At 64.2% G+C, this 10408-nt stretch overlaps 1 protein-coding gene across 5 annotated transcripts in view; it reads right to left on the bottom strand.

Annotated features, from left to right (window-relative positions):
- Window positions 1–10408, bottom strand: part of SLC12A7 (solute carrier family 12 member 7) — a 65493-nt gene continuing 55085 nt past the window's right edge. For 3 of the 5 annotated variants that reach the window (XM_024981553.2, XM_024981559.2, XM_024981557.2), the window contains exons 18-24: window positions 8120–8315; window positions 7722–7891; window positions 7328–7459; window positions 6710–6817; window positions 6236–6414; window positions 1645–1778; window positions 1–1357 (exon numbers count right to left, since the gene is read on the bottom strand). In XM_024981553.2, the coding sequence (XP_024837321.1) occupies window positions 1266–1357; window positions 1645–1778; window positions 6236–6414; window positions 6710–6817; window positions 7328–7459; window positions 7722–7891; window positions 8120–8315 (1011 nt within the window). In that variant the 3' untranslated portion in view covers window positions 1–1265. Of the gene's footprint in view, window positions 1358–1644; window positions 1779–5672; window positions 5688–6235; window positions 6415–6709; window positions 6818–7327; window positions 7460–7721; window positions 7892–8119; window positions 8316–10408 lie in introns of all 5 variants that reach the window. The other 2 variants (XM_024981558.2, XM_024981554.2) reach the window with 1 other exon arrangement.

The raw sequence follows: 10408 nt of genomic DNA, 5'->3' as shown, positions 1-10408 counted from the left end.
TTCGGGTTCTATACAACTTTATTCTGCTAACAAAATGATACAAAGAACCTCAAAAAGGGAAACAAGAAATCAACTCTAAACGGCTTGCGGTTCCATAGTTGACAGTGGAAAGGCCGCTGGTGAAGACACAGACAGGCCCACGCCGGCCGGGGCCACAGGACTCAGGAGCGGGACCCGCGGGCCCTCCCCAGATGTAGGAGGTGGCCGGAAGCCACTGGGCTGGGTTTCACTGCCCAACTTAGCCCTGAACCAGACCCCCGCCCACCCGCGGCATTTGGCACTAGCTGTGGCCGCTGCACGCTGCCCAACAACCCCTCGGGCATGTCCGGAAGCTTAGCCCCCGCCTGACCTGATGTCCGCGGACCAGGCCGATTCCTTGGGAGCCCAAAGAAGCCAGTGACAGCAAGGCTGGGCCATTTCGGGCCCCTTCCATTGAAGCGATCTCTGTACGGACAGCTTTTACCAGTGAACCCCCCGCCCCTCAGTGTTTAAATAAATAAATAAGCCGTAAGGAAAAGTGAGGCACACAAGGTACTCCAACAACACACAGTGGGTGTGACGGCGTGTGCAAAGTGCAGACGCAGGCCAGCCATCGGAGGGCGTCGCGCATGCGGCCCGGGGCCACCTGTCAGTGCTCCAAGTGCAGCTGGGTGCCTTGGCCGCGGCCCGACCCCCTCCAGCATGAGCAGTGGGAACCGGGGTCGCCGGAGCAAGCGTGCGTCAGACACTCGCGTGTGCGGGGCTCCAGATCCCAAAGGCGTCCCCGCCGTCGCCTGCCGTTTCCTGGAGCCTAAACCCAGGCAGGGCTGCAGCTGGGGAGACCCCGCGCCCAGGGCCACCCAGGGTCTGTGCGGCTCCTCGTGGGCACCTGGGGCCAGGGCTCAGAGTAACCCTAAGTGCACATCAGCCCAAAGGCCCAGCTGGGGAGTCAGCTCTGAGTCTGTCCGGGGGCTTCCTGCCTCGGGGTGTCAGTTGTGAGTCCGTTTGGGGGCTTCCCACCTCGGGGAGTCAGCTCTGAGAGTCCGTCCGGGGGCTTCCCACCTCGTTGGGCCACACGAGGTGGCCGCTGCATTCAGTCTCTGCCAGCCTCCTGGGGGGAGGAGCCTGGGGGGTGGACGCAAGCGAAACTTGAGCGCGTGCCGGCGCTCGGCCTGGACAGGCGCGCCTGGGGGCATTCTAGCGACTTCCATGGGATGTCAGCGCCGGTCAGGGCTCTCTGCAGCTCCATCGGCGCACCTGCCCGGCCGGCCCGCGGGGTCAGGGCACTAGGAATAGATGGTGACCACCTCCCGGCCGCTGCCCCTGACCAACAGCACCCTGTTCAGCCCCTCGGTCAGGACCTCGAGGAACTCCATATCTGCAGTGGGGCCGAGTTAAGGACGCAGCCGGCCCCACACAAACGCGAAGGGCGCCCCCGACTCCCCACGAGCTGCATCGTCGGGACTTGGCCGGAGGTGGAGAAAGCTGGGACCCAGGTACTTCGGGGTGGGAGACTGGGGGAGGGGAAGGGGCCCTGTCTGTCCACCAGGACCCCACATCCTGGGCTGCCCAGGCCACCCCTCAGCCCACGGCAAGGGCTCCTCCGCTGAGCAGGGGGCAGCGCAGCGTGACCCACCCCACGGGGACAGTGCCAGCGAAGGATACAGTTCTCGTCCCCCTGCCGGTTCTTGGGGGGCCCCGGCATGTTCAGGAGGACCAGCTGGGCATCCTGTGACTTGTCGAGGACGACGCCGTTGAGCCTCACAGCTGTGTGCATCCTCCTCACGTTGGACTGGTTCCTGGGGAGGAAGGCACTCACTCGGCACCTCCAGCCGCATCCCGGGCCCCGGGCTCAGGCCTGCTTGGCTCCCATCAGAAAGGGCGGGTGGGCACAGGTCTGACCCGCCGCACAGAGCACCCCAGGGGAATTGAGTCCACGGGGGGCTGTGACGAAGCCCGGGGGGAGCTGGATTCTGTGCTCCGAGCACAGCTGCGGGATGGTATGGGGCAGCCCGCCAGCTCGCGGGGCGTCTCCCATGGAGACCCCTGCCCGGGGCTGGGTCAGCCTTAAAGGCTGCCCCTCGCTCTTTCTGACATGGGCTGGGGTCCAGAGGGCCAGGCAGAGGGCGAGTAAGGGGGGGCCTGGCCCTCCACCTGCTCCCGAGGCCGGAGGTCTTGGAACAGGGCCCCCCGCCCGCGGAGACCGGACCCTGTGCCCATGTCCTCCTGGCCCGCCCCGTCTCCATTCCCCAGGAGCGGATGGAGCAGCCACGGGGGACCTGAGGGAGGGTCCCCAGGGGAGTGGGCCTGGGGATGCCCCCCGCCCTCCTGGGCACCCCCCAGCAAGCCGCCTTCCAGGATGCATGGGAGCGCACCCCAGCTGCCTCATGGCGCCAGCAGCTCCGTGTGCTGGGCGCTCGGGCACCTCTGCCAACTCCGGGGCCACGCATGGGAGACAAAGCTTGAAGGTCACCCACGGCCCGAACTGAGAGAAGTGGGCAGACAGAGGCCGCCCCACGAGGGGTCAGGGAAAGGCCCACGGAGGAATCGTGGACCACAGCCTTTGATCAACACAGCCCTTCGGCCAAATGAAGCCAATTACAGCCGCCAATTACCAGGAGGGAAGCAGGGAAATGGAGCTCTTGGCTTCCTCTCTCCAATTTTGTCTGATAAAATTACAGGCTGGGCCTGTCCACGGCAGTCGGGGGTCTTTTGTTACAAGAACCATGAATTAGTTGCCAGGATGGACCACAATTACTAGTGTGTTTGGGGGCAATGACTCCAGGAATGTGCACGTGATATCAAAGGGTCTCTCTGGGTTAAGGGTCTGAAAACATATAATCTAAAACTCAGGAGTCTGGGGCCAGACAGGCCCACGCCTCCCAGATGACAGGCCCCGTGGAGGGCGGAGTACAGGCAGCCCTTGAGTGTCCAGGACGCGAACAGAGACCAGCTGTGAGGCCACAGACGGGGATGGACAGCCGGGAGCTGAGCCTGGCAGGGAGGGCACTCAGGCCAGTGCTGTGGCTCAGGTGGGGGGCGGGCAGCTGGACGCACGGTGGAGGACTCATGGCCAGCCTGGGCACAGAGCTGGAGACCAGATCCTCGCTCCGGATGGTGGCCCGGAGGACACCGGTGACCACACACCCAGTTCACGGGGCCCAGGGAGCCCCCCTTGGGGCAGGCACGTGTCATCAACAGGCTTACCGCCCACCTTCCAGGAGTCCCTCCAGCCGACTCCAAGGAGGCGCCCGGGGGGAGGCCCTGTCCCTGAGCCCGCCTCCCAGGCATCCTGCTCACCCACCGGGCACACACAGGGTGCGGGCCCAGGGCTCACAGCGCCTTTTGCGGGGACGCCCGCCTCTGTGTCCGCAGACTTGTTTTTGTTTTTCAGTCAGGAGGCTTTGCATGGAGGGCACTTTAAATTCACAAGAGAACAGCAGGCAAGTGTTCGGCCCTGTGCTCCCAGCTCGTCTGTGGGTCCTGTCCCCTCTGTGCAGTCCACTCGGATTTAGGGGCTGGAAGTGCAGCCCCGAAATCCATGGCTCTGCAGGGCAAGTGGCCAGGGCTCCCGAGGGAGGGAAGACAGCCCGGAAGTCACAGGGGGCCAGGGCAGACAGAGGCAGAGACAGCACCCCCAGCCTGGAGCCCCAGCTCCAGAGGTTCACCCACACCCCTGCCCCTGAGACTGAAGGTGCCGCTTCCTGGGGGCAAGGTGTGCACGGCGCCAGGCAGACGGGAGGACATGCTATCCAGCTGAGCCGGAACACAGAGCCTGAACCCCTGGCCCCGAGGGACATGGGTGAACAATCACTGCAGCTTTGGGCACAGCCAGCCTCCGCTCCTCCGCAGAGCCGCTCAGGCCACCCTGGCCCAGTGCTCACGTGCTACCCGGAGAAGAAATTTTGGGTATGCGCCCCGAGCGGCTCTGGCCAGAGGGAGCAAACTAAACAGGAAATTACGGAAAGCCAGGGTGGGGGAGCGCCACATGTACACGGACACGCACACACAGATCAGGCGCATGCACACAGACACGCAGATATACACAGACATGCACACAGGCCAGGCACACGTACACGGACATACACACACACACACACACAAGCATGCACACAGGCCAGGCACAAGTACATAATGGACACATACGTGCACACACACAGGCCAGGCACAAGTACATAATGGACACGCACACACACAGGCCAGGCACAAGTACACGGACACGCACACACAGATCACGCGCATGTACACGGACACACAGATATACACAGATATGCACACAGGCCAGGCACACGTACACAGACATACACACACACACACACACACATGAGCACGCACACAGGCCAGGCACAAGTACATAATGGACACGCACACACACAGGCCAGGCACATGTACACGGACACGCACACACAGATCAGGCGCATGTACACGGACACGCAGATATACACAGATATGTACACAGGCCAGGCACATGTACAAGGACATGCACACACACACACACGAGCACGCACACAGGCCAGGTACAAGTACACGGACACGCAGATATACACAGGTATGTACACAGGCCAGGCACACGTACACGGACATGCATACACACACACAAGCACGCACACAGGCCAGGCACAAGTACATAATGGACACATACACGCACACACACAGGCCAGGCACATGTACACGGACACGCACACACAGATCAGGCGCATGTACACGGACACGCAGAAATACACAGATATGCACACAGGCCAGGCACAAGTACATAATGGACATGCACACACACAGGCCAGGCACAAGTACACGGACACGCACACACAGATCAGGAGCATGTACACGGACACGCAGATATACACAGATACGTACACAGGCCAGGCACACGTACACGGACATACACACACACACATGAGCACGCACACAGGCCAGGCACAAGTACACAGACACGCACACACAGATCAGGAGCATGTACACGGACACGCAGATATACACAGATATGCACACAGGCCAGGCACACGTACACGGACATACACACACACACGAGCACGCACACAGGCCAGGCACAAGTACACGGACACGCACACACAGATTAGGCGCATGTACACAGAGACGCAGATATACACAGATATGTACACAGGCCAGGCACACGTACACGGACATGCACACACACACACACACACACACACGAGCACGCACACAGGCCAGGCACAAGTACATAATGGACATGCACACACAGAGGCCAGGCACATGTACACGGACACGCAGGCACACATGGACATGCACGCACACAGACCAGATGTATATATACATCATGGACATACAAGTACACACACACAGAGACATACACACGGGCCAGGCACATAGCCACAGACACATGTATGCACACACAGACACGCATACACACAGACACACACACAGGCCAGGCACATGTACACAGACATGCACACACACAGGACCGAGCATACCCACACATGGGGCTGCACATGTGCACACTGACCCACACGTGGGGCCAAGTAAATATACAGGGACACACGCATGCACAAGGCCAGGCACACACACATACTCACGGAAGCACCCACACACTGGGCCCTGCACACACACGGGGCTGTGTACACACTCGGACATGCACACGCGGTTCACGGGGGTTGTGCGTGCAGCGCATGCCAGGCAACCACGTCTACGAGGTCCAGGGTAAGGGGGCGACTTACAGGTTTCCCCATTCACTACACGGGAGAGAAAACAGAGAGTGTGTTACTTCAGGAGAACACATAGCACATGTCGCACAGCTACTAGCTCCGCCAGGCCACCCTTCTCAGCTGACAGGGTCCTTCTCGAAGGGACGGGCCCCTCGGACCCCCGGATCCTGTGACCAGTAGGGCTCCGTGGCTCAGCTCCATCGCCCAAGACTCTGCAGACGCTGTCCTGGCCTCCCACCCAGGACCCCCCCGTCTCCCAGGTCCAGCCACACCGCGCACTGTGATGGGGCCAGCCCCAGGGCTCTCAGCTCAACGCCGCAGCCGTGAGCCACACAGGGCGTGGGCCCCAGGCGGAAGGGCAGCTCGAAGGGTCCCCACTGGGGCTTGGCCCTGACCTCTGGATGCTGGGACCCCCACCAGGAACATCAACGGCAGCCTCACCGGCCTTCTCCCCAGCATCCCCGCTAACTGCGCCCTAGGCTGGCCCAGCCCCCTCCCACTCACGGGCTGTGTGGGCTGCGGCTAACAGACAGCGGGGGGCCCCTCAGCTGCGGTCGGGGCAGCGTGACACTCACGGCTTCAGGTTGAAGAGGTCCTTGATCCCGGACACAGTGGCGTCCTTGTTCCGATGCTTCTCAGCAACCAGCTTCTCCTTCGTCCAGGTCATCTGCACCCTGTCGGGTGTGGATGGGGCTTGGGCCCTGGCGGCCATGGCTGAGTGCGAGGCCGTGTTCCTGTCATGGATCAGCTGAGCCTAGCGGGGGCAGGGAAGCGCAGCCTCACTCACCAGCCCGCGCAATCGCGGGCACACGCAGCTCCCGAGAGCGCGGTGCTGGCCCGGGGCTGCGACGCCCTCCAGGACGGGAGCCAACCCCTGTGGAGAGAGAAGCCAGCCGGCCCCAAGGACCCAAGACGGACACAGCGACATGGCCCCTGAGCCCAGGCCCATGAGGGCACGACCTTGACCACGGCAGAGGCGGGAGGGGGATGGGAAGGGGAAGGGCCAGGCATGGAGGCGAAACGCACCGGAGACCTCAGAGCCCGCTCACCTCCCGCTCCCGCTCCGTCTTGGACAGCTGCATCTGCTTCAGCATCTGCGACCGCTGCTCCATCATCAGTGTCCGCTCGTAAGTGAAGGCCGAGATGTCGCTCTCCACCTGCGAGCCCGGAGCATGAGGCTGACCCCCGCCCCCGACCACAGGCCGTGGCCCCTGTGGGCGCAGAGCCTGGCTCCGGCGGGCCCACCCCGGGACGTCACGACTGAACACCTTGCCCTTCCCGGGGCCACGGTCTCGGACACGTGAGAGGCCCTTGAGGAGTGAGGACCACCCGGCTCTGGACACAGGCCACCCGCCCGCACAGGACCGACGGGAGCCTCTCGCTGGCCACGGCGCTCGGATCCTGACTAGCGGCCGGTCCCACGGTCACATTCAGTGCAGCTGAGTCTTCCCGCGGCGAACTCACAGCCCAGCCACCCACAGGGAAGGCTTCAGCCAAAGCTACACTGAGGGCCTCGCTGCAAGCCACCCAGCCCTCCTTGAAGCCAAGCCCACAGGGACAGAGAGAGCCTGAGACGCAGCCGTCTGGGAGCTCAGGACGGACGCCGGGGACGACTCGACGGGGGCTGTGGGGATCGGAGGCCCTGCCCAGCGCCCACCGGCCCTCACCATCTCCACCACCTCCACCTCGGCGCTGATCCGCAGGTGGTACAGGAAGGTCTGCAGGTCCTTCTTCATCTGGATGCTGTTGTCGTCCACCTGGGCCACCGTGAAGATGCGCATCTGACACCTCCTCCACACCTGGGGGGCGGGGCCGTCACTCCTGCGTGCTGCCACCCGGATCCCAGCCTGGGCGACCCCACCCCCCAGTGACCCCACCCCCATGACGCCATCCCCATGACGCCACCCTCGGGCAACCCCACCCCCACAAGCCCAGCCTCCGGTGACCCCACCCTCCATGAGCCCTGCCCCCACGTAAACCCTGCTCCTCCCGACCCTGCGGGCCTCCCTGTGTGGCCTCCCCCTGCGCCCCTCCGCCCGCATGCCACCCCCTGCCCCCTACCTTGTGCTGCCGCAGCAGGAAGGGCAGCAGCATGAGCAGGCCCCCGTCGTGGACGATCCACCAGACGTCGATGTGCCCGCCGCTTAAGCGCTGCTGGTTGTGAGGGAACAGGTCCACGTTCTTGGCCACCAGCAGGGCCTGCTGTGCAGCCGTGGTGTCACGCACGGTGTCTGCAGGGAGGGGCGGTCATGGGTCACGGGGCCACAGGACCCAGCCGCCTGGGGCCACTGGGAGCAGCCGGGTGGGGGTGGGCTGGGGTCCAAGTGCAGCCCCTCGGGGGCAGGGCCCTCAAGCCCACCACCCTGCAGCTGGGGCGGCCGGCCTGGAACCGCCCCCGGCCCCCCACTCCCCGGGAACCATGAGCCCCTCTCCGAGCGGGGCGGGGGCCGCGAACCCACCAACGAAGTTCCTCCAGGAGCAGGGGTTGTCCTCCCGCTTCCAGGCCCCAGGCCAGCCCACCAGCACCGTGTTGTGCTTCATGGCCCCCAGGCCGGCCGACTGGATGAGGTGCGACGTGCCATCCCGCAGGCTGGACGACACCACCAGCTGGCAGAAGCCCTTGGTCTTCTCGGCGCTCATCAGGGCCCGGATATTCTGCGACACGGGCAGGCGAGCGGCGGTCAGCGGGGGGCTGGAGGCACCCCGTCACCCCCAGCCCGGGCGCCGGGCAGCTTCCACACAGACGTCACAGCCTCACACACAGAGGCTGGAGGCTGAGCGGATGGAGCCCAGGCCAGGGCTCGGTGTGCTCGGCGCTGCCTGTGTGCCGTGAGCACATGTGCGTGCACGTGCCCACGGGAGCGCGGGGGCAAAGGTCATCACTGGGACCGTGGGCCCACCCACCCCCGCCTGCGGACACCCTGCCCCCGCTCCTGCTTCCTGGGGGCCAGGCCAGGACGCGTGGGGCCCAATGGCTCCTCCTGGAAGCCTGCGAAGCCGGCGGTTCAGGAGGGACCGGCCGGCCTCCTGGATCGCACGCCAGCCCCCGACGGCAGCTCGATGCCCAAGGAGGCCATACACTCACGGACCACGGGAGGCCTTCTGTCCAAACTCAGGGGCCTGGCGTGGGCCCCGCCCGAGTAGGAGCACAGCCCCGCGAAGAAGGCCTGGACGCTGGGCCTCTGGCCTCAGAACCGAGACAGCCAACCTCACTTATCCTGAGCCCCTGCTGTGGGCACCTGTGACGGACACCCAGGGAACTCTCACCAACACGTCTCCCCTCGGCAGCACGGCCCCCTCGACAGCCCAGACGTAAGCGACCACCTGCAAGGGTCCCAGCAGCTGGGACGTGGCCCAGGGCCGCCTCAGTGCAGCTGCACCGCCGCTCAGAACCCCTGGACATACGCTCCCGGAGACCAGTCTGGGGGCTTGGCCTCCCTGCTCGAGGGGCTCAAAGGCCACACATTCCAGCTCTGAGACCAATGGCTTTCCCGATCACGGGCAGGAATGCGGACCTGTGCTGGGGCTTCGAGGAGCCCCCGTGGGGTTTCGAGCAGCAGCGCTCCAGGGCTTCAGACAGCAGCCCCACGCTGAGCCTGAGGGTCCACGGTGAGCTCTTCTGCCCCAGGAGACCAGCCTCACCCATGCTCCCCCACACCCGGACGGCCCTCCACTCACTGTATCATCTGATGTAGGTCGCTCCATCTCCCCAGAACCAGCAGGGCCCCCCACCCAGCAAGGCCGCTGCTTCCACGAACGGGCTGACACATAACGTGTCCAGGCAGGCCCACGAGCACTGCCCAGGCTTCCGCCTGCAAAGCCGCGTGGGTGCATCCAGCAGGCGCATCCAGCACAGCAAACCTGGAGCACTCGACCATGGCCTGCCCGCGGTCCTCACCCTCTGAGCCCCCCGTGAGCGCTTCCACCAGCCCCTCCCCTGGGGAATCCACACGGGTCTGAGCTCCACCCCTGCCAGACGCCTGGGATGACCCCCAGCAGCGCCAGGATCCAGCCACCGGCTTGGGATGGGACAGGGCCCTCCAGGTAGAGATGGCTGAGCACCCGAGTGGGGTGGCCCGCCTCTTCATAAACCATCACAGAGACGAGAACTGCAACTCTGCCCGGCCTCAGGGGCGTCGGGAACCACCCCCACGCCAAGGACAGCGGATTCCACAGAACAGAACTCAGAGCTCATCCAGAAAAGGAGCCCTGTGCGGCCTTTGTTAAAACACCACAAGCATCTGGCCAACTGGGAGAACAATGGTTAAAAGCAAAATGAGTACGCGGAACAGTACTTCCCCCAAGTCGTTTGTTTAAAAACAGCAGCCAAGGAAGGGCCGGAGAAACACGTGGGTGATGCCCCCAGGTCTGGAAGGGGGGCCGTGAATCTAGCCGTGCTGGTGTCGTTTCAGGCGGCGCTGAGCTCTGACCCCCACCCCTTCAGTGCTGGGCCAGACGCCCACCTCCCCACCCGTCCCCAGAGACACTGGGGGGCCAAAGGGGCCACGGTCACAGAGAAGACGCTCTCCGGCACGCGGCCCCGCACGAGTGCAGCTGGAGGCCACCCGGCACTCTGAGCACAAAGCCGGCCCCCACCCTGGCGTGGGGATCGGGTCTGGAGCGTCTTCACACCAGACGCAGGGGCTCCAGAAGACAGCGCCAACACTTGGAGCTGATCTGCCGGAGAGGATGACACACGGCATCCGCACCAGGATCGTGACCGTGACCTGGGGTCAAACCCACACCAC

The sequence above is a fragment of the Bos taurus genome, chromosome 20 (assembly GCF_002263795.3).
Source record: "Bos taurus isolate L1 Dominette 01449 registration number 42190680 breed Hereford chromosome 20, ARS-UCD2.0, whole genome shotgun sequence".
In the NCBI taxonomy this organism is placed as follows: domain Eukaryota; kingdom Metazoa; phylum Chordata; class Mammalia; order Artiodactyla; family Bovidae; genus Bos; species Bos taurus.
The sequence above is the reverse complement of the archived record's forward strand: the minus strand, read 5'-3'. Positions and strand labels throughout refer to the sequence as shown.